At 45.2% G+C, this 27,764-nt stretch overlaps 1 protein-coding gene across 5 annotated transcripts; it reads left to right on the top strand.

The window, feature by feature from the left end:
• Positions 1 to 767: 767 nt before the first annotated feature.
• Positions 768 to 27,406, top strand: CREBRF (CREB3 regulatory factor). 5 transcript variants are annotated; one of them, XM_053956291.1, is made up of 9 exons: positions 768 to 832; positions 10,030 to 10,207; positions 11,102 to 11,227; positions 12,101 to 13,184; positions 17,265 to 17,459; positions 19,140 to 19,329; positions 19,833 to 19,906; positions 20,286 to 20,408; positions 21,495 to 27,406. In XM_053956291.1, exons 2-9 carry the CDS (start codon positions 10,199 to 10,201, stop codon positions 21,608 to 21,610), a joined length of 1,917 nt encoding a protein of 638 aa, XP_053812266.1. In that variant the 5' UTR covers positions 768 to 832; positions 10,030 to 10,198; the 3' UTR covers positions 21,611 to 27,406. The 5 variants fall into 5 exon arrangements, with proteins under 5 accessions (XP_053812266.1, XP_053812270.1, XP_053812267.1 ...); XM_053956292.1 differs by having other exon boundaries at positions 773 to 832; positions 10,033 to 10,207; XM_053956294.1 differs by lacking the exon at positions 768 to 832 and adding an exon at positions 2,235 to 2,841.
• The last annotated feature ends 358 nt before the right edge of the window (positions 27,407 to 27,764 follow it).

The raw sequence follows: 27,764 nt of genomic DNA, 5'->3' as shown, positions 1-27,764 counted from the left end.
GTCAGGGTCATTTCAAAACCCTGTAACTGCTTTTGTTCATATTGTTTAGGAAATGCAAATATCTGCATCTCTGCCTGCCCCTCACAAGACGTTGTTCTGCAAACTTTATAGAAGTTTACTTTTCCTCTAGTGGAAATCATGGAAGCATTTTATTCCTGTGAAGGGCTGAGTTATCAGAGGTGGGTGGCTGCTCCCTTGTTTCCAGAATTAAATGTCATGGACTCTCTGGGGCAAAAATAGAAGAAATGGGGTGAAATGCAAAAACTTCTTTAAAGAATAGAAGACATTCTTTACAAATAAGAACGGGCGGGCCTATTTTTTATTGTGTTTATTAGTAATAATTTCTCCAGTTGCGTCTGAAGCAGTCACCAGGCCAGCCACCTGTCACTGTGAAAGGTGGTTGTGCATGTAGCTAATGACAGTAGGAAAAGTGCAGAGCTGCAGTAGGAGACGGACGGCTGAAGGGGGTAAGTGCGCGAGTGGGGCCGCGGAGCAGCAGGGCCGGGCTGTGGGGACGCGAGCCCGGCACGGCCTCGGGAGCAGCGGCCGCGCCTCCGCCCCGCCGCGCTCTGCCCGCGGGCACCCGCCTCCCCGCCTTAAATAGCCCCCCGCGCGCCGCTCCGCCGCCACGTGACAGCGACAGCCCGCTGCTATTGGCTGGCGCAGACCCCCTTCCCCCCGCCCCCCGCGCGCGCCCGCCCCCTCGGGCCACGTGAGGGGCGAGTCACGCGATTTCCGGGAACCCGTCAGGAAGGGACATAAACAAACAAACCCGGGGCCGCATGGAGGGGCCGGGCCGGGCCGCGCGGGGCTGCGGCCCCCGCTGAGCGCCGTGAGTCGGGGGCTCGGGGGGGCCGCGGGGCTCCGGGGGGCTGCAGGGCACCGAGGGCGCCGGCGGCCGCGGGGCCCGGCTGCTCGTGTGGGAGGAGGCGGTGTCGGCGGGCAGGGGGCTGCAGGGAGGGAGGGAGGGAGGGAGAGCGGGACGGAGGCGTCTGCCCGGCTGCCGAGGGCGGCGGGACGGGGATGGTGCCAGCGGCCCGTCCGCTCCGCTCGCCCGCCGGGGGGGTGTGGCTGCCGCGGCCGCGGGAGAGCAGCGGTGCGCGGGGGGTGTCCGGTCCCGGAGCGGGGCTCTGGGGCCGGGCTGGGGGCGATGGGAAGGGGCTGCAGGGACGGAGCGTGGGCTGAGCCCAGAGTTGTCGGCGTTGCCCCCTCCAGCCTCCGCCCGGCAGGAGCGGCCCGTGCCTTTAGAAGGAAAGCGAGTCTCGGAGAGGAAAGCGCCGTCCTGCCTGGGCAGTCCGGCCGCTCTGGGTGTGCGGGCGGAGGGGCTGCCCGGGACGGGAGAGAAGGGATCGGCATGTCCTGCACTCCTGCCTTTCGGGCTCGTAGTCGCCTCCTCCGTTTGCGACCTGTTTGAGTGCCCGGGACGGCCGGGGCTGACCGGTGGGCGTGCGGGGTCTCTGTGCCCGGGGGTGTTGGTGCCCGACGGGCGGCTCCGCTCCGAAGGCTACGGAGCAGAGCTGCAGGAGAGGGGTCACCGCTCTGCGAGTGCGGGGCAGGACGGCACCGTCCCCGCTCCGGCGCGGCGTTTAACTAACGACAGAGCGGAGGGACTGCTGTTCGCTGCTGCGGGAAGGGGCTTCTCTCGGGCAGCGCGGGTGCGCTCCGGCTGCCCGCAGCCTTGGCGGGGGTCGCCGGGCGGGGGCCGCCCCCCGCGGGACACGGCTCCCTGGGCGGTGCGTGCTGCACGGCGGGGCCGGGGGCGGCCGGGCGGGTGCCCGGAGCGGCGGGCGCGGCTCGGGGGTCGCGGGGCCGCGGCCGGGGCGGCGGGAGGGGGTTTGTTTACATGTCGCCTCACCCTAGCTTGAAAGGGCCGCTGGGCGGGTGAGCGGCGGGCGCGGCGGCCAATGGCAGCGCGCGCGGCGGGGCAGCCAGCCAATGAGCGGGCGCGGAGGGCGGGGCGGCGGCGGCCGGGGTAGGCTGCGCTGGGCGGCGGGGCGGCCATGTTGGCCGGAGGTGTGTTAGTGGGTCAGGGCCGGGCCGGGGGGCGCCGGGGGGACGCGGGCACCGCGCGGGGCCGTGGCCGCCGGGGCCATCCCCGCGCCGCCCGTCCCTCCGCAGCGCTTTGCCTCAGGGCGGGGCTGTCCCACCTAGGCGTGGGGACCGGCCCGGGGCGGTGCCCGCGCTCACGGGGTCCCGTGCCCCGCGCTGAGGGGAGGACGGGGCGCGTTCCCGTCTCCTGCTCCCCGGTCCCCGCAGATTTGGGTTATAAAACATCCGCGAGTTCCCCGGGCCGCCTCAGGAGCCGCCCGTGGGTCTCAGCGTGTCCCCACGCGGTGTCGGACACCTCTCCGCGTCTGCTCTAAGCTCACGCAGCTTCCTAGCCGGGAACACCATGATTAAAGCCCCCCGTGTCACCGCAGACTCAAAGCCAATCTTTATTATTTAACTTTTGTCCCCAAGGTCCCCACCCTGGGCGTTATTCCCCACCCGCGGCATCGCTGCCGTGCCCTCCCCCGTCCCTGGCAGCCCCGCAGCCCACGGCATTTCTCGGGTATCCAGGAGAATTCCGCTGCCGCTGCCGGTGTGAGACACGCGGGGTTTATTCTGCCTTCCCCATGCAACAGGCTGGAGCTTGGAGCACTCGGCGCTGCCAGCCGAAATGTGCGGTTCTCACTTAAAAGTGATCCTGATCTTTCTGTTGCTGCCACTCGAGGGGTGACTTGCTGAAATCACGCTCCACGTAACAGAATCAGATACTCATGTTGTCTTTTGAACGCTTCTAAATGTTTTAAAGATTGTGTTTAAAAGGCCTCTAAGGTCGCCTCAGAGCATTCTTGTGGGGTAGGTTAATTATAATTTTTATTGAATGTGTTTTCATAGTAAAAATTACAGAGAGGCAGACACAGGTGCTTTAGAAATGTGGTCGATTTCTATTGTTGGCGGCTTAAATGAGAAGTCCGAATTTCTATGGAAAATAAATCGTAGAATCCCCGAATGGTTTATGTTGGAAGGGTCCATAAAGATTATTTAATTTCAATGCCCTGCCATGGGCAGGGACACCCTCCACTATCCCAGTGTCCAGCCTGGCCTTGGACACTTCCAGGGATCCAGGGGCAGCCCCAGCTGCTCTGGCTGTGATGGTTCTGCAAGAAACCTTTCCTGCTAAAATAATCGCGGTGAGATTTCCTTTTTAAATGCATAAATAACAGCAGCTCAGAGACCTCAGACCTGTCCATAGCCAGTAGCTCACCTGAGCCAAGAAGGAATTTTATTCTGTGTTTGGTGGGAGTATTCCCTGGTGAGAGCAATCCGCAGCAGAGGCATCAGGCCCCCTGAGCATCCTCCCCAGGTGGTTTTTAAATAAAGACAGAGGCAAACAGCCTGTGAAGGACAGAGATTGAAGTCAGCATTAGCAGGAATTAATTGGGAACAAACAGAAGCTTTTGTCCCATTAATAGACTGATGGGGTAAATAAGGGAACGCACAGGTTTACATTCCCATGGCCTGCCTGTCCACGCTCTGTGATTTGGGAAGTTTAACTGAATGTTTTAACATCAAACCTTGGCACTGCATAAGAAGTGCTTGAGAGTCAGCATTGGCGTGAAAGTTAAACCAAAAGTTTTGTTAAAATTGTAAATTTAATGCTTGGACCTTGCTATAAAAATCTCCGTGTTTTTTTGTTTTTTTGTTTTTTTTTTTTTTTTTTTTTGCAATCCTTCTGTTTTAAACTCTTAAGCCACGGGTTTTTTTACTTTTTGGACAATTTTGACTGATACATTTTTTGAATTTTCTGCTGGCTTTGAAGTATTTGGTATGGATGCCCCATTTCTAAATTTCTATATAAGAGTATAATAATTGTAATTTCACAGTACGAAGAGTAGACCAGACTGTACCGTTCCCTTCATCATAAGACTTGTGTTGCTTTTTGTTTTTTCCTGGAAACGACAGAATTAATTTTTCTCTTATTCTGAAAGACTCTGTCAGAAAAAAAAAATACAGGAACAGCCATCCTGTCAGGATGTAGAATATTGCTGGAGATTGGAAGCTGAATCGTTGTTTAGTTTTGCTTTTGTTATTTGCCTTTGCTTTCACCACACTCTGCTTCAGGGGAAATATACAACTTAAAAAAAAAAATTAAATGTTAGTTTTTCTACTAATTCTCATGTGCAAACAACTCTCCTTGCTCGGCAGTGTTATTTTAATAAGTTTTATGCTATGACTATTTTAAATTTAATAATTTTTAAAAATTATTTTAAATCTGTTAATATAGTTTTAATAAGTTTAACATGCTGCACATCCCACTCTTGGCACTAAAATAAAGATAAAATCTCTGTTCCAGAACATACAGAAAAGTCCTTCTAGTAGGAATATATCGATCTGGGCGTAGTTGTTACAAAATATGTGGATGCAGAATGTTTGTTAGTATAAAAAGTAATCATTTTAATTTGCCTCTGCTCCTTGCATGATGGTCAATATCAGTGCAGGCTGGGATATAAACACAGGCAGGGACAGATGCAAAGATGGAGCAGCCCTGGAGAAGGATCTGGGGGTGCTGGTGGGTGAGAGCTGCACCCCAGCTGGACCCCCATGCCCTGGGCTGATCCCCAGTGGGCAGCAGCAAAGGGGGTTGTGCCCCTGTGCCCCCTCAGGTGAGTCCCACCTGCAGAGCTGGCCCAGCACAGCAAGGAGCTGGAGCTGCTGGAGAGAGCCCAGAGGAGGCACCAGGGGATCAGAGGGATGGAGCAGCTCTGCTGGGAGAGCTGGGAGTGTTCACCTGCAGAGGAGAAGCTTTGGGGTGACACAGCTGTGGCCTCACAGTGCCTGGAGGGAACCCACAGGACAGATGGAGAGAGACAATTTACATGGGGAATGACTTCACACTGGCAGAGCAAGGTTAGATGGGATATTGGGAAGAAATCCCTCCCTGTGAGGGTGGGCAGAGCAGCTGTGCCTGCCCCTGGATCCCTGGCAGTGTCCCAGGCCAGGTTGGACAGGGCTGGGAGCAGCCTGGGACAGTGGAAGGTGTCCCTGCTGATGTCAGGGGAATGGAACCAGATGATCTTTAATCTCCCTTCCTGCCCAAACCATTCTGTGGCTCTGTGATTCCATCAGTTTTTGGGATCTGCCTGTTTGCTGACACAGCTGGGGCACCCCCAGAGCTGGGAATTGGCATTGGCATGGGGGGTCCATGAGTTCTGTGCTCTTCTGGGGGCTCATGGGCTCTGCTGCCTGAGGTGGTGTGTGTGTGGTTGCAAACCAGAGCTTCTCTTAAAGGTATCACTTCCAGGTCTTGAAGTCTGTCTGCTGTGGGCGAGTAGGATTGGAAAAATAACACTGGAGGGGGAAGGGATGCTCAGGGGAGGAACAGGAACAGAGACAGTGAAGTAAGAGTTTCCCTCTCCTGAAGGGAAGAGGCTTAGAAGAAGTGAAAGAAGTATCTTTAGTTCTTTTAAGTGGCAATGCTCCATCAGACTCAGGGTCTGGGGGTTTTAAGCAGGTGTAATTTTCTCTCCAGGACAGAAAAAGCAAAGAGCATAATGCCTTAGATGCTTGTGCTGACATTTTAGTAGAAATCCTTCATCGACAAGGGGCACTTGGCTGCTTTTGTGAGTCCAGGAATGAGACTGTGGTGGGTGGAAATACAGGAAGACATTTTAAAAGAGTGTCTTTGCTCACTGCTAGGAAATAATAATAATAGTACTGATAAACTTAGTGTCTTTGTGGTGGGGAGAAAAGTAAAAGAATTTTTTAAAGTCTGGATAATCAGTGAAGAATCATGTAGAAAGAAAAAAAAAAAAAAGGAACATTATTCAGAAATAAAAGTAAGAACCATAAACATTCATTGAGGTTGGAAAAGTCCTCCAAAGCCATTGAGTCCAACCTGTGAGTGATTCCCACCTTCTCAACCAGACCAGAGCCCCGAGTGCCATTCCCAGATGTTCCCTGGACACCTCCAGGGACGGACTCCACCCCGGGCAGTCTGCATGTTCTCAGCTTGAAGACTGCCCTGAGCAGAGGCTGTTCTGTAACAGAAAACAAGTTGGCACAAACTGTGGAAGGAAAAAAATGTTTTAAGAGACGTGCAGGAGAACTTCTTGCATCTCTAACTCCAGTATCTCATGAAATGTCCAGATACAGCAAACAGTGCAAGGTACGTAATGGTTCTTTCCAAGCACATGGTGTAGATTTTGTGCTTTCTCTGAAATTCAGAGCTGGCCATTAATGTTTCAGCCTGAGCTTTTAGGTTTAGTACTGGCAGGCTCTCGTGAGCTATTTTTTAATACCTGCATCAAAATTGTGACTTTGACAAGCTGTGCTGTGAGATGCAGTCACCATCGTGAAAGTGTAATTGTTCCTGTAATGCACTTACAGCAGGCATTTAGCTGCTGGGATAATGAGCACTGTGCAGCCAACAAAACAGCACAGCCACACTCCATGTGCCTTTCCAGTGGTACAAAGCACACAGCTGAACTGGGCCAGAAATAGCAACTTGTGTTACAGCCACGGTACAAATGATTCACGCAGGTGACCGAGGAAGACTTTCAGAGGTGCTAAGCTAAAAGCTGAATTTTTGAGTTTTCTCTTCGAGAAGAGGTGTTGTGTTGGAGAGGAGGGTGTTTTAGTGGCCCAAGAGGCAGCACATGCACAGGAGCTGCACTGTGTGTCCCAAATGCTTCATATTTGGAATTTAGCTCCTGCTGCAGGCTGGGTTAGACCAGTAATCCCAGGTGATGCACCTGCTGCTCCCCTGTGGGAAATCTGGTCGTCCTGGGCATCCTGGAACCACTGTTCCTCTTCAGAAAGTAAATATTAAATACAGGGGATCATTTTTAATTAGGATTTGTCATTAGATTAATTAGGTGTTAACTCTACAGAACAGGCTTTGGTTCCTTGTTGATGGCTGATGGGATTTTAACCAATGTACATGTGCATGCCTCCATCAGTAGCCCAGATTCTTAACACATCTGTTCCCAAGATCACAGAATCTGGAATGGTTTGGGCTGGATGGCACCTTAAAGATTATTTCATTTTAACCCCCTGCCATGTGCAGGGACACCTTCCACTATCCCAGCTGGCTCCAAGCCCTGTCCAGCCCAGCCTGGAGCACTTCCATGGATGGGGCAGCCACAGCTTCTCTGGGCACCCTGTGCCAGGGCCTCACCACCCTCTCAGGGAGGAATTCCTTCCCAATATCCCATCTGACCCTGCTCTGTGTCAGTTTGAAGCCATTCCCCTTGTCCTGTCACCCCATCCCTTGTAGAGTCCCTCTCCGTGTGTGTTGCAGGCTCCCCTCGGGTGTCGTGCCCCTCCTCAGGCCCCAGTGAAGTGGAGCCTCCTCCCAGGAGCAGAGCTGGGCACTGATGTGACTCCAGACCTGCAGACACACAACCAGCTCCGGGCCTGGCTCCTTAATCACCTTAATCTGATTTCCCTGCAGGCTGCTGCCAGAGGAGCCGGCACCCTGCCCGCTCTTGGGGCTCCGTATTCCACCTGTGCCTCTGCATTTGGGAAGGGCTGATGGAAGGCATTAATGGAAATTGTCTTGAAGTAGAAATTCCTGCTATATTTATCTTCAGTAATTCTTCGTGCTCTGTACTTGAGCTCTGCCACAGCTCTTTTAGTTCATTCAGAACTGCATTCATTATAGATAACACAACAGCTGGACTATTCTTTTCTAACTCAGTCTTGGGCTGAAAGTGCCAGTAATGATAAATTCTGTAAGAATGGGACTTCAACTGCAGTCTACAAATTACTTTCCTTCACAGCAAGTTCCGATTTGACACCTGTGCTCCCATATGTGTCACTGATTTGTGCCTTACATCTTTATTTACCAGTTTGTGAAGAAACACTGGTAGTTAGGTGTAAGCAGCAGGAGGCTTTTAATGATGACCTTGATCTTTCTGGGAAATTTGGAAAGCAGTTGGAAGCAGGGTTGCTTTGTTTGGAGCATGAAGGATATCTGGATTGTGAGGCTCCCTGAGGCAATGTCTTTCTTTTCATGGCCTCACTGTGTTTTCCCCCTCCACAAAGCTGCTAAGAAAAATCCTACATTGTGCAATGGCTGACTAGATGCTACTGGGATTCAAGTCACATTTAAATGTTAATATTATAAAATGTCAAGAATGAAATACAAAGAGAATTATGGGAGTAATTGGGTTAGCTGATACATTGCATTGACCTGAGAGGACATGCACTGGCATTCTTAAATAGTGCAAGAAGTTTATCACTCCAGTTTTGGAGATGGTAAAAGTACTCTGAGCCTTGAATGTTTGTTTTGTGGATTTGGAAGTGATCCAAAAGCTGGCACCTGGAAGTGTTGGCTGGTTGTTCCTGAAATCAGTGTCAGTAGAGATGGTCTCACCCCCTTTGCTGGCTGTGTGTGGAACAGTTTGAGGCTCGTGTTCTGACAGAAAACATGACAAAGACTAGCCAGTGAAGAAGCAGCAAATGTTTCCTTTCTTTGCCCTTTGTGTCACGGAGAACTCTGGCAGTCTCCTTGTGAATGCAGGAGGTGGTTTGGTAGTGATGTCAAAGTATTAATCTCATGTGCTGATGAAAAAGGCATCAGTCTGCATGGAAGGAAAATGTTCAGGTATTTAGAATCATAACCTTGCCTCTCTCTTTGTGTCTGAGAACATCCCAGTGTTTGTTTTAAAGAACAGGCCCTTTCTCCTAGCCCAGGTGAAGTGACTCAGTCATTCCTGCCACGTCCCCACCCGGGAAGGACCATCCTGTGTGGGGTGGCCTTTGCTGGGCGAAGGGAGATGGGGCTTGCTGAGGCACAACTTCACTTTAAATGTCACTTTTAAATAAGTAAAGGGTTCCCTGGAGGTTTTGGAGCTTTTCTCACAAGGAACTGGCTCGTTCTCCACAGGGCCCTGTGAGGAACGTGCGCTCTGGCAGGGGTAGCGAGGGTTCAGCTGAGAACTCCTGTGTAACTGGACCTGGAACTGATGTTCTTTATATGCCAGCTGCTCTTTGCAAAGCAGGCTGTTTTGATAAGTAAAGGTTTCTTTGCATAGTGTCTGTTTTTACCACAGTCTGATAGTCCATGTGCTAAAGAGGACAAACTAGCTGAGATACCATCTGAAAGTGGGAATAATCACGGGGATGCCGTCATGTGCTGCTGGGGGAGGGTTCTGAGCTGTGGGAGAATACTTAGAGTTTACTATTTGTTTTTCAAAAGAGGAGAATAAACACAGCCTGAGCAGATTGCACCAAAGTCTGACTTAGGAGCAGTGCTGAGTGAGGATTTTCCTTACACTGTTCAAAAAGCTCAAAGGAGTGATTAGACAAACATCTGAAGTAGAGCAGGCCAGTAGAATCTCCTAAACTAGTAAAACTACCAGTAGATAAATTGGTCCAATTTCAATATATGCCTTACTTGAATTAATAGAAAAGATATTTTATTAGACAGCTGTGAATTTGGCAGTTTTTAATTTGTTCTCTTGGGGAAACGTGTCCCTTCCACTCTGCTGCTGGATGGTTTCTGTGATCCTCTACCACTAGATGTTGCTGTGTGAGTGATTGATGTAATCTTATCTGATGCTGGATGGATTCATCCCTGAAGAAAAGGGGGAGATACCACTGAAACAGCATTTCTGCCTGTTCTGAAATTTGTATTTTGAGACTTTTGCCTGAGACATTTTTAGAGTTTATTGGCTCTGTTACATTAGTCATAAAGGTTGTCTCTCTCTTGGATACCCAGCAGTGTGCTGATTATTGTTCCCAATTTGGCAGGGTTTTCTCTTCAGGTGTGTCTGTAGAGCTGCTGGCCTCAGCAGAGAGGAAAAAAGGCAACAAAATGTAACTTGGCCAAAAATGTTTTTGCAGCAGCTCTGTTCTGTAGCATCTGTGGCTTTTCATTCAATGAAAGATGTCAGGGGAAGAAAATTTATATATATTCCAGCATGAGAAAAAAATCAATTTTCAGGGAATATTCTTGCCTTTGGCTGTCTTTTAAGCTTTCACCTTGTTGGTGAAGGATTACTCACCTCCTTGGGGGTTTGCTGTGTTTATTCTGCACAGAAGTCGACAAATAGAAAAGCTCCATCAGGGTGAACTGAAGTTATCCTAAGGAAAAATTTCATTGCATGGACAGTGTAAACTCCCTGAGACTGAAGTAAAGCTGGAAAGGAATCTACAAGTGAATAAAACAAGAAGTTTGGAATTGGATTTGGGGAATCTGGGCTTGGAAATGCCTCAGGTAAGTCTGCTAGGATTTTATTTGCTCTGTAAATAATTTTGCCTCTGTTTAAGAACAAATTTCACCAGCTCTAGAAGGGAAGATGTGTAAGAGATTAAAGGCTGTATATTTTGTAGGGTCCCTGTAGTGTCTGTGGTAGAAGCTGTGCTGCTGCTCTTGGTCCTGTGTTTGTTCAAGCTTCATCCACGTTGTCTCTGGGTGAGGGAGGATGCCTGGAGAGCAGAACAGCCTTTTATTACTGCAGTGATTCACACTCAGCACACTGAATGACTTTCAGCAGCACAGTGTTTCTGCCTTCCCAACCCTCAGGGTGAGAGCATCTAGAAGAGAAATTGAGGTCTGCAATTAAATGTAGCAGAAGGCCTTGCTGCCCGTTCCCTGCATGCCCAGTCATCCTGCATAATGCTTTTTTTGCCAAATTTCACTTCGTTCTTGAGAGAGAGGTAACAATCTAGATTTAGTTGTCATAAATTTTGCTTTCCTTACAATTTTTTATGGAAGTTTTATGAGTTCCAATGGCTTTAAACACAGTCAGCACTGCTTTAGTACAAAATTATTTGTATTAGAGAGACTCCCAGATCTTGCCAGTACTGGCCCTCATCTTCTACAAATGCCAACATATCCCAAAATTTGGCAAACGTAAGACTTTGAAACCAACAGGGAAGAATGAAGGAGCGCTTGCAGCTCTGTGGTGGATAGAAATGTGTCCTTTGATTGCTCCTGCATGTTGTCAGCTGCTCTTGAAGCATTCTCTGGCTCTGGGGAACCATGTGCTTATCTGTGCTGGTAAAAACCTTCTGAGACAAGGAGGAATGGTGATCCTCTTTCTGTTTGTTGAAGAAGAAAATGTGCCTTTTTATATCATGCTTGAAATGTCTGTCCATTGTGTTGTAGCCCAGTGTGAGTGGAATGGACCCTCCTTTTGGGGATGCCTTTCGGAGCCACCTGTTTTCAGAGCAGACTCTGATGAGCACGGATCTCCTGGCGAGCAGCTCGGATCCAGACTTCATGTATGAACTGGTAGGTCACCTGTGTGTGCCCAGAATTTCATCTCCTTGACTGACACCAGTTCTTGTAGGAATAAAGGGGTGTTGGTTCAAGAATGCTGGAAAATTATTCATTATTGCTGGCTGCTGATTAGGGAAGAGCTGGACTGCTTGTCTGGCAAGTGTGATGCTTCCTCAGCAGGCACTTCTTCAAACAGGCTCAAATCCAGCTTCCACTAGTGCTCCAAGCCCATCCAACCTGGCCTTGGACACTTCCAGGGATCCAGGGGCAGCCACAGCTTCTGTGGGCACCCTGTGCCAGGGCCTGCCCCCTCTCACAAGGAAGAATTTCCCCCCCCTGTTATGTTCTGCTTCACCCAAGCTGTGAATGCAGGGGAAGGAAAATAAAAGTTGACTCACAAACTGCTTTATATGAGCATTCCCTTTTTCATTTTCTCCCTGCTTCAAAAGGAGAAAGGTCACTCATGGTCATTAATTGGTTGTGTTAGAATGAGGTTTTCCAGGAACTGGTAAACTCAAGCATATTCTGTTAAGCACACAGCAGAGTTTGACCTAGATTATAGACATGCCTGTGATGTCTTTCATATTTTAAATACATGGATATTGGTACTGGTTTAGTTCCTGATGAGCAGATGGATTTGCAATAGCAGGAAAATACAGTGTTACAGGAAGAGCAGTGTCTTAAGAAAGACCTGTTGCTGAAGCACAGGAGCTGAACTTCATTCTGACCTTCCACAGAAGCTTTTATTGGAACTTGAGGTTTCTTCCTATGTCACCACTCTCTCATACTTCACTGGAATTGAGCTCTCCATACCAGATTAAGTAGAGGGAAGAGATGATGGATACTTTTTTTGTATTAACTTTTAACTTCTCTTACTGTGCACAGGACAGAGAAATGGACTATCAGCAAAGCTCCAGGGACAACTTGCTTTTCATGGAGGACTGCAAAGACCTTGAGAACTTGGAGTCTTTTACGGACATCCTGGACAAAGAAGCTGCTTTCACCTCCAAGTGGGAGCAGTGGGATACCTACTGTGAAGACCTAACTAAGTACACTAAATTAACCAGCTGTGACATCTGGGGAACAAAAGAGGTGGACTACCTGGGCCTTGATGACTTTTCAAGCCCATACCAAGATGAAGAGGTGATAAGCAAAACACCCACACTGGCTCAGCTGAACAGCGAGGACTCCCAGCCTGTCTCAGATTCACTCTATTACCCTGATTTGCTCTTCAGTGTAAAACAAAACTCTTTAAATTCTTTGTTACCTGGCAAAAAGATGGCGAGCAGAGCAGCGGCGCCGGTCTGTTCCTCCAAGAACGTGCAGGCCGAGGCCGCGCTGTCGGACTGTGCCCAGAAGGCCAGCAAGCCTGGCAGCCAGCCTGCTTCCAGTACACAGATCATGGCCAAGACCAGCGTGTACAGCAGTGAAAAGGTGAACATTCACGTCGAATGTAAAGACTATGTTAAAAAAGCAAAAGTAAAGATCAACCCCTTGCCGCAGAGCAGGCCCGTGCTGAGCCAGGCGCACGCCGACGCAGCCAAGGAAAACACCTGCTACTGTGGGGCTGTAGCAAAGAGACAAGAGAGAAAAGGACTCGAGTCCCCCCATGGTCACAGTACAACTCCTGGTTTGCCTTTCAAAGAGACTCAAGAGCTGCTCCTCAGCCCTCCCCAGGAGAGCCCAGGGCTGGCCGTGGGGGAGAGCAGCCTTTCCGCCAGCGCGTCCGTGTCGGACTCCTCGCAGAAGAAAGAAGAGCACAACTACTCTCTTTTTGTAACAGACGCTTTGGGTGAGCAGTCAGCCAAAGCAGAGCCTGAGGAAGAGGAGGAGGATGAGGATGATATTGAAGATGAGGACCACGATGAAGGCTTTGGCAGCGAGCACGAGCTGTCTGAGAACGACGATGAGGAGGAAGATTACGAGGACGATAAGGACGATGACATCAGCGATACCTTCTCCGAACCAGGTACCAGCATGGTTGGGCTTTGGTAACGTGGGGGTTGATGGGTTTGTCCTGTGAGTGGGAAGGAAAGCTTCTGAACTCCTGGTAGTTACAGATGAGCAGCACTGATCTTAAGTTGTGAACTCTCCTCCCACGTTTTCTAAGTGCTTTGCAAAATGCAATTTATTCGAAGTATGCAAAGTCTCTGTTGCCCTATTTCATGAAAAACTGCATCAACTGTGGTCGTGCAACAAAAATAATAGAGTACAGGAAGCCCAGCTGTAGCCTGAGGTTTGAGCAGCTGCCTGCAAGTGTGGCCTTCTTTTTTTATTGTAGCTCTCTGGTAGGATGTGCAGAGATTTCTAGCACTTCTTGTAGCTGTGAATTTATCCAGAGTTGGATCTGTCAGGATGAAATCACATCCTGAGTGAAATGACTTCATAATTATTTAAGTCCTATTTTCAGGTGCAGCTTTTCCATAGAATCCAAAGAATGACTGAAATTAATAGAGTAATTTCTAGGTGGTTTTCAGCAGTAACACTTAGTGGGGCTTCAGAAGGATACTGAATTCCTCTCTCTCCTGCCTTTAAAAATGGAGTTCTAAGAGCAGGAATAAGAACTAACCTTCACCTAGAAGGTAACAAAACAGTAACAATGTATAAAAATAAAATCTGCACAGGATTGCAACCAAGTATTAATTTGACTTCAGAAAGTATTACAATAGTCACATCTTATAAATGCCCTGTAATAAAGAATAAGAATTAAAGTATTCAGCCATTTGGCAATATGTTACTTCAGGGGGATAAAGCAGCTGAAATTTTTCCTCGTTGAGAACAGCAGCTTCCCTAAAGCTTGTCAGTGTTTGTCATAATGAACTCTCAGATGAAATTATTTTCTAATTAGATTTCCTGCGTTGGCATTAAACTCGTTAAGCATTCTGCCCTTTATGCTACTTTCACATGCACACAACACATTTTTATTAACATTTTGAAGCTTCTTCCTCCCTTCTGGAGTGAACTCCCTCTGCTTTCTGGGGCCCTGAGCAGCTGTTCCAGCTCTGCAGCCCATGGGGGATGTGTTGCACTGCGAGCCTGGGATCCCTGAAGAAGAGAGCTTGTGTTAAATACTGTGGGTGGAATGAATGAATTAATGATTTTACTGACCCAACAATCCACATTCTGCAGCAGTAGCTGAGGATCTGGGCTTATCCAAGCTTGCCAAACCCTTCCATGAATGAAGCTTAAAACCATTCACCTCAAATGTGGTGATATTAAAAATTTTATCATATATTTTGTCTATTTTAGGAAATAATATCTCCAGCTATTCCAATTATGTCACTCTTGTATTTTGTGTTGCTTTTTTACCTCTAAAGGTAAATACTATGGGTAAAGAATCTAAAAATAGGCACAGCACAGGAAAATTAAACCTTCCACAGGTCTGAAAGCAAAATCAGTTGTTATTTTGAGTGTGGATATAATTTACTGAAAGGACAAAAATCTGCTCGTTATTGCTGACCCTCTGATGGTTTCCTATACATAATTTGCTTTTGGTTATTCTTCATGCATGCTTTTAGAGTGAATGAAATGCTTTCTTCAAGTATTATCTGAGGAAATATTTAGATATAGTGAAGGAGAAATAGCTAAACATGTGCCTGGCTCTCAGGCAAGTTTGGACAACAGTGTTTTTATTATCACCATGACACAGATTTAGCAATTTTGGTCCCCTGCAAAGGTAGTTTATTATGGGAATTACCAGCCCAGGCCTTTTCTAGCATTATATGTGGTGGTTTTGCTAGTACTGAGTTTATTTTTCCTAACTCATTTAGTAGAAAGACTTCTAAATAACTGTTCCTGCCATCGAGCAGTCAGGAGATTCCAGAAATGGGAAATGCAGCAATTTATTCCATTGTCAGTAGCACTGGAGAAGAAATGAGTGAAAAAGTGCTCCTAGAGTCTCAGATTGTTTTAAGAAGCTGCATTAGGTCAGTCTGAGCACCTGAACCATCAGCTGGGGGAAGAACACTGGGAATGATTTGCCAGAAGCCCCTGTGGTGAGGTGGTGAAGAGGAGGAGTTCTCTGGGTTTGTTTCAGTGGGGCTATTTTTGGGTTTCACCTGGTGAGATGCAGGAGTCACGCGAGCGCCGTTCTCTGTTCTGCTTCATTTAACCCTGGTGAATTTAAACCCGAAACCACGGGGAGGGATGTGAAGGAGGGGGGTTCTGAAGGGCTTCAGAGTTAAATACAAGAAGCCTTTCAGATTTCTTAGAAGCCTGCCCTGCTGTGTGATCTTTGCTAAGGGGAGGAATAAATACGGTGCAGAGCAGCTAACCAAGGTTGTGTGTTAGGTTAGGACACTGCACTGGGTTCTTTTATGTAACTTTATAATGGCAGCAGGGCAGCGTTGGGCTTGCAAGGCAGGATGTATTAAGTCAGTGTAATTGAAGTTGCTAACTTAATTACAGCTTGAATAAGCAAACAGGAAGTCCTGATTTTAACCTTGTTGTACATTTGTACACTTCAGCTCTTACAGAGATTTGTTTTCATTGCTTGGATTCATTCTGTGTTATCATGAAGATGGGTTCAATTTATGTATTTCTGTATAATGAGTTACACAGCTTTTTTTAGGTGGAAAGTCAGTGGGTTTTTTAAGTGTATTTTGATACTTATGTCAAACAGCATTTGAGTAAAATGGAGCTACAGTTACAAATATTTATGGTATTTGAAACTGTATTTAATGTAAATTGTCAATAATTTTGGCTATACAGCACAAATGTTTTAAAAAGCATGTTTCATTGTTCGGTTTGCCTTTAAAATCCTGCCTTTCCAACAAACCAGAGAACCCAAGTAAATGAATTGATGAAATTGTGAGAAACAGAACTTCAGGATGGATTTCATCCTTCTGCATACCTGACTTCGTGCTTTGGGTTATGATGTGAGAGTCAAACCAAAGCAAGAAAGTTTGTTTTTCCTCTTTCAACTGCTTTTTCAAGTGCAAACAAACTAATTGAATGGACTGTTTTAAAAGGAAGAAAGTGTTCTTTGTGCTGCTGGAAGATGAAGCAGAGCTGAAGCATATGGGGTCAAGGCTTGCTAAGCCTGCAGTCCATGCGTGGGTGGCTTTTCCTTTAGCTCATCACAGTATGTGATGTTTAGAAATGCTCCTTTTTTGAGTAAATGTAAACTAATATTTAGCATTTCAGCACAAAAGGTCGTGCAGTGGTTTGAGGTTTTTTTTAACCTTAGTATAGATTATTTTCTTAAGCGTATCTGGGGTTTGAAAACCAGTGGTTTGGGTTTACATAGTTATGGTAAAATATTTCTGTGATGTGAGCAGTGGCATTACAGTTTCCATGTCCTTCATGAGCAAGTCATGATATCAAGTGCATCATAATTCACCACTAAAATATTGTACAGCTTTACTGAGGGTCATTTCTTCCCATCCCACTAAAGAGGAGGAAGAGGTTGAACAGTGGATCCAGATCCCTTCAGCTGAGATGGTCCTTTGGTCACTGTCCTGATAACAGAGCCCCTTTCTCCAGCCTAGGAGGGATCAGTGCTTGGATTTATTCCCTGCAGGTCTTTGGAGCCAAGGAGCAGCAGGAGCTGGACTCGATCCTGTGGGCTTCTTCCAACTCAGAGTGTTCTATAATTGAATAATTTTTTCTTTATTGTCTTTTGCTAATCCATCTTTATTTAATCTGCTTCTCTTTCCATTGTTCTTGTCAAATGTGGAGGTGAGTTAGGATTGTGTTCCTGGCAGTTCATGGAGGAAATTGTCAGGATGGGTGAACGTGGTCCAACATCTGCTGTCTGTACCTGGCACTGCTGGGACTGTGGGGGACTACAGCTTAGAGGGTCAGAGAACATAAAGGGACTTCAAATGCATAAATAATTTTGTCTTTTTCAACTAATGAAGTTGCTCAGTGTCTATCCTGGACTTAAGGCAAGTACCCAGGAGCAGTTGATGCTGGGAACCAAGTGTTAGATAATGCAAAACAGAGCTGGCTGTGGGTTTTGCTTTCAACTTGAATCCTCAGTCCGCTGCTGAAGGGCTACAAACAATTCTGTCACCAGCATATAAACAACCCCCCTGCATCCTTTTAGGGTATGAAAACGATTCTGTGGAGGATTTAAAAGAAATGACTGCAATATCCTCTCGGAAAAGAGGCAAGAGAAGATACTTCTGGGAGTACAGCGAGCAGCTGACGCCGTCCCAGCAGGAGAGGATGCTGAGGCCATCCGAGTGGGACAGGGACACCCTGCCCAGCAACATGTACCAGAAGAATGGGCTCCACCATGGTAAGAAATCCTCAGCCTGGTCACAAATGACTGTCTTCTCCTTGTGACACCTTCAGCAGCCAAAATCCCCTCCTTGCAAGTGCTGAGAAGTTGTGTTTTGGCCATGAAAACTCCAGCACTGTAAGTCTGTTACTCTGCAGTGCCCAGGGAAGGCACAGTGAGCACACAGTAGGGACTTTCAATGTGGTTTCTTCCAGAGGAGTGTGGATGAATTGAGAATTGTGACTTCCAAGGGCTCTCAGTGGAAACCCCAAGAGTTCAAAGCTTTCTCAGTGGGATACTGTAAATATTGGATGGTGACTTGACTGACGTTTGCTGCTCGTGGCTGTTCCTGTCAGTGCTGCCTGTGTTAGCAGGAGGCTGGGAGGGCTCTGGGGTGCCAAGTTCAGGGGACTGGTATGAGCTGAGGACAAGCACTAAGGCACAACTGTCTCTCTCTGCTCCTCCCTCCTTGTTTTCCCCCTGTGAATGCAGCACAGTGAAGCAGTTACTCCTCTGGGAATAAACTATTTCCTTAAGATGCCCTCTTAGAAACTTAAACTAGTTGCTCTAATAACTGATTTATTCCCAGTGAGCAATTACTGCACCACAAACATGATTAACATCATCCAAAACAAGCCACTCTTAGGGGTATTTTTGTTTTCTTCTCACAGGACCTCTTTTAGGCTGCTCCATTTGATTTTTGGCTTTGAAGGAGCAATTTAAACCACCTTCCCTGGTTGTAAGGTTAATGTTCCCTTAGAGTTGAAAATTACTGCCTTTAACATGGCAATTGGCCTTCTCTTAAATCAGAAGGAGTTTTTTGTTGTTGTTGCTGTTACCTATAGATTTATTCAGGGAAGAAAGCATTTTTTTTCTTTGAATGTCCTTATTTTTTAAAAGCTGTAGTGAAATATCAGCACCTAAAGTCCCTGTCACTGCTCTTTCTCATGATGGAGCTCTGAGCAACCTGGTCTAGTGGAAGGTGTCCTTGCACATGGCAATGGGGAGAAAAAGATGAGTTTAAGGTCCCTTCCAACCCAAACCATTCTGTGATTCCATTATTTTATATTTGGTATCCAACACCAAATAACCAAACAGGCTCTGAGGACTCAAACCCACCAGACACTTGGCCACTTGACCTTTAAGTCAAGTGCAAAACCAGGCCTTAAATAGCTTAGAATACATATAATAAAAGGGATTAACTGGCACTTATGTGGATCATTTCATCTCAGCATTGCTGAAGATTTTTTTCAGCACCAGGCCTCAGCACTCTTTCTTAGAACAGGACTTTGGCAATAAGATTATTTAGGAGTTTAATCCACTGGAGTGTGCAGGAGGATATTTTGGCTGCATATGAGTTAACAAGTTTACAGCTGGAGCAAAACAACAGAGTTTGAACTTGTGACATACATTTTTGAGCAGAGTTGTGTATGCTCTCTGTCACATCCAGTGGCCTTGCCAGCAGTATTTGCTCTTATCTGATCTGGATAGAATATGAATTGTACAAAGCTCTTTGTGTGGAAATGCTCTTTCTATTGTGAGAGGCCACAGGGATCACCTGATTCCGGCCCATTCTTCTGCAATGAGCAAAGGGACTTAAACTGCACCCAAAAAAATGCCTGTTTTAGAGTGCTTTCTCACAGGTTTGTGTATGCATTATGTCACTTCCCTACCCATTTTTCTGCATGTTTAAAACAGGAAAATATGCAGCAAAGAAGTCACGGAGGACTGATGTAGAAGACCTGACTCCCAACCCCAGGAAACTCCTCCAGATTGGTAACGAGCTGAGGAAGCTGAATAAAGTGATCAGTGACCTGACACCTGTCAGTGAACTTCCCTTAACTGCCAGACCCAGGTCAAGGAAAGAGAAGAACAAGTTGGCTTCCAGGTATGCGTTGGGTAAAGCTGCAGGGATGAGAAAATTTGGATTGCTACAAGTAAATTATAAAGATCTAAGCAATCTTTAGTAGTTTAACCTGAAGAAATTCTGCTTCATGTGGCAGCTCCTGCAATGGGAGTGGGAGTTCATCAAATGGGAATTACCAGTTTATCAAATGGGAATTACCAGTTTATCAAATGGGAATTACCAGTTTATCAAAAAGGAGAGCAGCTGCCACCTTGGGAGCTGTGGTTTGCCTGTTTCCTAGATAAGGATGTGTTTCCACTGGAATTGGCTTCCTTAGCTGTGGGGCAAACAGCTGGGACAGTGGGAAATTCCACAAGTGTCTAATGTGAGCAGATGCAGGTAGCAGAGTGTTTCCAGTGCAGGTGAGTGAGGATGGATGTGTTTGTGCATCACAGCTCTGGGAGGGTTGGTTGATGAGTTCATGTGGCTCTTACTACTCTGGAATTTCTGGTAGTGCTCTAATTCTTCCCCTCTTCTTGCCATAGGGCTTGTAGACTAAAAAAGAAAGCCCAGTATGAAGCCAATAAAGTTAAACTCTGGGGTCTCAACACGGAATATGGTAAATACAACTCTTCACATCTTAATTTTCCTTTTGTTTGGGCAAGTCTGTGTTTTGCACTATGATGTAACTTGGGTCGTAGAGAAAAGAGTTGGTACAAACCCAGCAATTCTGTTCTACAAAACCAGCCCATTGAATAAAGTGAATGTAAATTTGGTTACCTGCAATGTTGAGCTACTTTGCAGGTGTAAATTATGTAAATGTATGCATGTTCTGTAAATATCATTGAAAATATTGGTCATATTTGATGTAAACTATTACATTCAGTTTTACAGTAAGTGTGATGTGACACCTTTGACACAGATAGCTGTGTGTGGGTAACTGTGAATCCCTTCCAGGGGAATGTGATGTAAAGCTAATCCTTTTTTTTCCTTTGCAGATAATTTACTCTTTGTCATCAACTCCATTAAACAAGAAATAGTTAATCGGGTGCAGGTACCTAAAGATGACAGAGGAATCAACATGGAACAAAAGTTGAACATACTTATTAAAGACACTCTTGGTAAGCAGTGAACTTTGTGTATTTACCTGGGTATGAAGATACAGAATCATAAATACCCCGAGGAGCACCAAAGCTCATCCCATTCCACCTGAGACACCTCCCACTGTCCCAGGCTGCTCCAAGCCCTGTCCAGCCTGGCCTTGGGCACTTCCAGGGATCCAGGGGCAGCCACAGCTGCTCTGGGCACCCTGTGCCAGGGCCTGCCCACCCTCACAGGGAGCAGTTCCTTCCCAATATCCCATCTAACCCTGCTCTCTGGCAGTTTGAAGCCATTCCCTCTGTCCTGTCCCTCCATCCCTTGTAAAAATTCTCTCTCCATCTTGTTGTCTTACTCAGGCACTGTGAGGGCCACAATGAGGTCACTCCAAAGGCTGAACAATCCCAATTCTCCCAGCCTTTCCTCCCAGCCCTCTGATCATCTTGGTGCCTTCTCTGGGCTTTCTGTATTTGATTGCAAACAATTTCTGATCTAGAGAAACCAATGAACCCTTTCCTGATTGCATTTGTCCCACCCAAATTGTCCCCTGGTTTGTGTCACCCATAGTGATGCCTTGGGAAGGCTGGCCTAGAGCAGAGGCTGGACAGAGCTAAAGAATAAAGCAGGGATTTATCAAAAGGCCTCAATGGATCCACCTTGGGCAGCACAAGAGCCCAGCCAGGGCTGCACCCAAGATGAACCAAAATGGCACAAAATGAACCCAAGATGATCCAAAATGTACCAAAAATGAATGGCTGGTCATGAGGTCTCACTTTTATAATTCTGCTCCATTTGCACCTTGCAGTTCATTGTCCCATTCCAGCTTTAGCCCAGGCACTCCCATCCTGCTTGTTTTTCTCTCTCCAGCCCACGCTGTTTGTGCTCCTGGGCCTGAGGTTTGGATCATTTGTCCTTGGTGCCCAGCTGGAGCAGGAATTGTTTTGTCTCCCTGCTCTGTGCACAGAGCTCACCATCCCCTCATGTGAAGCTCAGACCCACACACTAAAGCAGCACAGAATGTGAAAAATAGAAAAGCCAAAACCTGAGGCATCAGTAGGAATGTGCCACGAGCAGTGACCTGAGAGCAGCTTCTCTTCCCTCCCTTCCAGGACTTCCTGTAGCTGGGCAGACGTCGGAGTTTGTGAACCAGGTGCTGGAGAAGACAGCAGAGGGAGACCCCACGGGCGGCCTCGTGGGGCTGCGGATCCCCATGGCCAAGGTTTAGGACAGGACTGGAGCTGCTCTGGGGCAGGTTCTGCCTGTGCTGCCGAGTTCCTCGTTGTGATTCTGGTCTGCATGTCAGCTTAGCACTCTGTAAACACTCACCTGTAGGTTCCATTGCTTTCAAGTAACAGTGTAGGAAAACAAATCACGGCGTGGTAGAAAATGCTGCAGAGCATTTTTGGACCATAAACCAGATAGTTTCAAAGCTGCTTCAAGCTCAAGGGCAGAAATGAGAGTTCTCTTTCAAATGATCTAGGACCAGAATATATCACTTTTGTTTTAGAAGCAAAAACATGGGTTTGCTAGAGAAAATAATTTAGCATTTGCCAGACATTGTGACAGGTTTATGGTCCAAGTGAAGTAAGAGGAAGCATTTTTTTGGTGAAGCTGTCAATGTAGGGAGTTTTTTGTTCTTTTTTTAATTTTATTTTTAAATAATTGGATTTTCTTTCCTTGTTCTTAAAAAAAAAACACAGTAAGCTTTCTGTGCAACCATTAACTTGTACATAGCACACGCAGCATTAGAGCTAGTGTGCCATATAAGACTTTAATTTTCTGAGCTTAATAGAGTATTTAAATGTCTGTGCAAGCAAGAGAAAAAAAAAGTATATTCTTTGTGCCTTGTATTTTGTGGGGAGAGCTATCAGTATAAGCTGGTAAAGTTTTGTATGAAGAAAACCCTGAGGGGCAAAACCGAGCTGTATAGATGGTGAGATTTTAGGTTTTAATGTATTTGTTCCAGCTCTTAAAAATTTTTGAATGTATATAGGAATATGTTGAAAATGTAGATATATGCCACAGAGTCTATGTATTGTATAAAAGATGGCTCTAGAAAACTCAATTTCGGTACTTTGGCCGGAAGAAAACAAATACTTGCACATTAATGCGATTGTTTATTTTTGTACCAAAGACAAATGCAACTGATATGGCGAACTGCCAGTCTAAGTAAAGTTTTGCACAGCTTATATGATACTGTACTGAATGTAAAAACAAAAGAAAAAAAGAAAAAAAATTAAAGGTCAGGGTTAGGGATCTTACTGAACTGTGAATTTTTTTGTTTGGGTCCAATTATCTACAGAAGGAGCATTCATACATAACAATATTATTTTGCTGTTCTTGTAGTTCGCTTCCATGGTAGATAAGTTGGTGGCCGTCTTGGAGTCTTTAAATCTTTTTTCTCTGCACTTACTGTAGGAGATTTTAATATATTTGGATTTTAGTAAGCTATTGGTAAAATAGTTTTTGACTTTGAGAATTTAAAAAGTATTTAGCTTGTTGTAGTATACTTCCACCAAACAACCAAAATAAAATTATTTTTATTGTAACGTGTATATATGTAAAGAGGAAAAAAAAAAAAGAGCTACAAATATCTAATTCCTTAGTTGCCACTTTTCCAGTTGATGTATTATTATGCATGTGATGTTTCCAAGGATCAACACAGGCTTCAAACAAAACAAAAAAAAATTTATAGACTTTTATATTTTTGTACAGGTATTTCGAAACTAGCTTCTTCAGACTTATATGTGACTTATTCTTGTTAATTCAGTAGTTTCTATGATTGAAGAATATTAACACAAAGTTCTTATTTGCTCTTCTGCTAATAAGAGTTGGCTTTGTAGTCAGTGTTAACGTACAGATTAAAAGCTTTAGCCTTTGATGAGAAAGTCCTTTATCTCAAGGCAAGATCATTCTCTGGTTTCATGGACCCCCCCCTCCTTTTCCTCCCTGTTCTTTCTCTCCCTATTTAAAGATGACAAAACACTGTTTACTGAAAATAGAAATACCAAATATTTTCAAATGTAGCTGCTGAAAAAAAAAAAAATGCAAAAGTCCATGAAGGCTTTCTCCCCACTCCCTTTGGGGAACTTCTTCACTTTGTTTCCAGTTTGTCTAAGTTTGTTTGTACTGTGATTCCTTTTTGTTTATAAGTAGATTATTTTTATATCCGAGCTTGTACTATGAGAGAAAAAAGCCTGAATGGGTAACAGTGCAGGAGGAGTGGCTGGTGAAAGTGGTGGCCCTGCCACACTCACAGCTTCCTTTGCACCTAAATATTTTGGAAGACTCAAAAGGGAGGAGGAGGCCAAAATACCACTACTGAGCTGTACAGAAAGTCTTTCCTACAAGAGACTGAACAAATACCCAGGGCAGTTTAGGCAAAACTTTGTAAATCCACTTAAGGCTTGCAAAATCTGAGTGGAATGTGGGTGTTTTCCTTTGAGGCCTTCGTGGTGGTGGTGGTGGTGTTCAGGTGAGGTGAGAGTTGGCTGCTGCTTTCCACAGTGGGTCTGGTGTATTCCTCTTGTTCTTGTGGAGCTGCCCAGGGCCCCGGAAACCCCGGCAGAGAATGTGTCCTGTGAGGTGCAGGCTGTGCCTGAGCAGGGCTGGCACACAGAGCTTGTCCCTGTGCTCCATCCAAACCCTGCAGGCGAGGCAGCATCTGAGCACTGAGAGAGAGCAGTTTGAAATCAGGTAAAAGCTTCTGGGACAAATTCAACTGACAAGGCATTTAAAAGCCCCCCCCCCCTTTTTTTTTTTTTGCTGCCTGGGAATCCTGGGCAACACACAACTTTATAGCTTTTTATTTTTGTCTGAAAACCAGACTATGATTTTGGTCTCGCATTTCAAAGTAGACTTTGAATCCATAGTGAGTTCCATACCCTCGCATTTCAGTGTTTCCTATGTATTATTTTAAGTTAAAGCTTTGAAATAGTTGAGCTTTTTAATGTTGACACTTTATTTTGTAACTATTTATATGTATGTATATCTTAGAAAAGCACTTTGTTTAAAAAAAAAAAAAGAGGAAAAAGAAAAAAAAAAAAAAGAAACTGCGTTTTATATGATTCCTGCCACTTGCTGCTAACTCTGGGCTGGTCAGAATGCTGCAGCGATACTTGAGATAAATAAAACCTGGCAGTAAAATGTAGAGTAAAGATAAGACCTTTTGCTGGTTTAACTTTATCATAAAGGTGACATAGGCAAGCTGTGCAGCTTTACATTTTAACCAGGGGACTCTGTGGCATTTAAACCGTCTAGAAATGGTTGTACTTTAATGCCAGTAACAATCTGCTTCCTCTAGTGTCATTAAAATATATACATTTAGTGTATACTTATCACAAACAAAAATCTTATAAGGGTATAAAAACCAACAAATGTACATGTTCTGTTTTTTGGCAATTGTGGCATGCGTTTTGGGGTGATCTTTAGAGAAGACCATTTTCTAAAGATTTTCAGTGTTCATACATAGTATGTGGATCTTAACGAAGTCCTGGGGTTTTTTTTTTGTTTGTTTTTGAGTGTAGGCATTGTGAATATTCACTTTTAATCCTATATCCAAAAACAATGATCTATTTTTTGATTTAATACAACCAGAAAGCTCTTCCTTTTTTCTGATACACTGGATTCTCTAGGATTTGTTTCCATATTAAAAGCATGCTGTCATAACTGCTCTTGTCGAGATCTCGTCAGTCTGAACGTAGGTGCCACACTTGGAATCGATGGGCTGCTTGTTCTGCTGTACCATGTATGACCCTCGTCCTTCCCCTCCCTTCATGAACAGATGATGATGTGGCTTTATATTGTGCCTTACTTGTACATCTAGAACTAAGTGTTTTTCATTCCCTCTGAACTCGTCAAAGCTCCTGAGGTGGAATCAGAGCTGATTTAAGCGTGCTGGAGCGAGTGTGGACAGGGCTGATTGCAGTTTCTCTCAGTAGTCCTTTTGTATTTCTATGGAAGAACAGTTTTTGAATGGCCTTGCAAAACGTGGGGGTGCTCCTGAAGGGTGTTTTTAAACCCAAAACCCCTTTTGCTAACGCTTACTTTTATGGTTTATTGAACACATTTACTGATACTTGGTGAGTACTTTATGTTTTTTGGGATGAGAGAGACTTACTACTAAAGTTATGTTTACGTGTGGATGGGCTGGATTTTCTTATCATACCAGTTGAAATCATTGTGATTTAATAAAGTTGTATTGCTGTAAAGCTGATGTGAGAGTCAGGCTCAGCTGTGTTCAGTTCCTAATTTATAGATTGACTTTTTTCCATACTAAGAGGGCCAGGGAAAAGTTGGGGTTTTTTTAAAAAAGCAAACAAACAAAAAAAACCAACCTAAAATGGATGAAAGGTCTTTTAACTAACCTAAAAGCAAACAGGCACTTTGGAAATGTAGAGATGTCAGTTTAAAATTTATTTTTAAAAGACACCCCCCAATATTTATCTAATATTTGCCTTCATTAATGAAACAGCTTATTCACAGCTATAATGACTGGATGTGCTTTTCCATAAATCATTTAAACATAGCTATTTTTTTTTTATTTTAAAGACACTCTAAAAGGTTTTATCGGGAGAATTTCCAAGGGTTGTGTCCAAGCTGCCTCCAGCAGAAATAGCAAATGCAGTTCTGCTCCTCAAACGTGCTTGCTCGTCTTCCTGAAATTCTGCTGAGGCACAACCCAGTTCTGGACCGTGAATGTCAGGATCTGTATTTGGCCTTGAGACCTGAGTTTCAAGAGTGCATCTAAGCATGATTTGATTTTCTTTTGGAGTTGGAGGCTTCAGTTGGAATCACCCAGTGGAGTGTGCTGCTAGATGTGGTCTTGGCTTGTTGACACAGCCTTGCACACAGCTGAGGTTTATTTTGTTTACCCCAGGGATGGTGTGAAGTACATTTCAAACAGTTGCTGCCTCAGTGACTGATCCTTCTTGTAACTGTATTAAGGGCATTAGTCTGTTGAGAAAACACCACTCTTGAATATCTCCCAATGTAAATTGGGATTCTTCAATGTCATTCATCAAAGATGGCACTTTCAGGCTGTATCTTCTTTGCAGCAAACAAAAATCTCTGTCTTTCTACAACTTGCATTTCACAATATGCCATGTTTTCCCTCCAGTGCTTCGAGAAGGTGTCTTTGCACTCTGGATATAATCCTCAGCCTCTTAGACATCCATGAACTTCCATGGGAGCAAATACTGACTCTGAATTTATTGTTTTTCTAACAAGCTCTGGAGCTAAAAGTGGAACCAGAGCTCTTTGAAGCCACACTTGCATTTTGTTTTCCCCCCATAAAAAAAAAATTCCAAGTTTTTTAGGTAACATAATTGTTCAGAGTTTTTCTGGAGTTTAAAGTAATTTTTAGTTGGGTATATTTAAAGTCAAATTTGGGTGACTTAACTACTACTGTAAGGAATACTTACGGATTAGATTTAGTATTGGAAAAAGTGCATCCCACCCTATCAAAATCTTCTGATTAGGAAACAGAACCTAGTAAGAAAACTTAATGTTAATTTCTCTTGTAATGATGGATATCCACGCATTCTGATTGGAATCATCTATCTTCCCGGAATATTATATATCCAAGGAAAACTTTTTGCTCAGTATTTGTAGTTGGGTGAATTCTTAAGGCTGATGACACACGCAGATGCAAAAAAAAAAAAAAAAGGCATTTTAAATAAAACATGGCATCCTGTTCTGCCTATGCTTGGGGTCATGATTGTAATGTTGTCCTTGATATTCTATAACCAACTTCCAACTGGAGCTCAGAAAAACGTACTGAAAGTCTTGTCTCTGTTAGAAAATAAATTTACCTTGTTCAAAGCATGATCTGTTAAGAGTTGCAATGTTAAATGTTGGTTAATATTTGTGCAGTTTTATTTTTTTGAAAAGAGGCACAATTAAACTATTGACTTTGTTTACTCTGTCACCCTTGATCCCTAGCACTTCTATTCAGATACAAATTCATCAATGTATGCAACATCCTTTGTAATTTAAAATAAAAATTGTGGAGGAAATACTGTCTCGAGTCATTGCGTGTGTGGAATGATAGCGAATGGCTTCTGCTGCCTTGAACGAAGTCCCCGGCCTCCCGGTATTTCCAGGAACTTTCCTTTGGAATGGATGACAGCTAGGTAAGGAAATATCTGCTTTTTCCTTCCTCATGCTCAGAGCTGCCTCGCAGCACTGCTGGGCCGCTGTGGGGCCATCTGGAGAGCCTGGGCTGGTGCCTGGAGAAGCTCCCTGTGGGCAGGGTCTGAGGGCAGCGGGGGAAGGACTCGGCACCAGGGGCAACTCTGTGGGAAAAGCAAAGGGCATTGCCCTGCTTCTCGTTTTTGGGGGTGCAGAGCTCGTGTTCCCCACCCTGCTCCCGACCAGAG

The sequence above is a fragment of the Vidua chalybeata genome, chromosome 15 (genome assembly GCF_026979565.1).
Source record: "Vidua chalybeata isolate OUT-0048 chromosome 15, bVidCha1 merged haplotype, whole genome shotgun sequence".
NCBI classification, from domain to species: domain Eukaryota; kingdom Metazoa; phylum Chordata; class Aves; order Passeriformes; family Viduidae; genus Vidua; species Vidua chalybeata.
The sequence above is the reverse complement of the archived record's forward strand: the minus strand, read 5'-3'. Positions and strand labels throughout refer to the sequence as shown.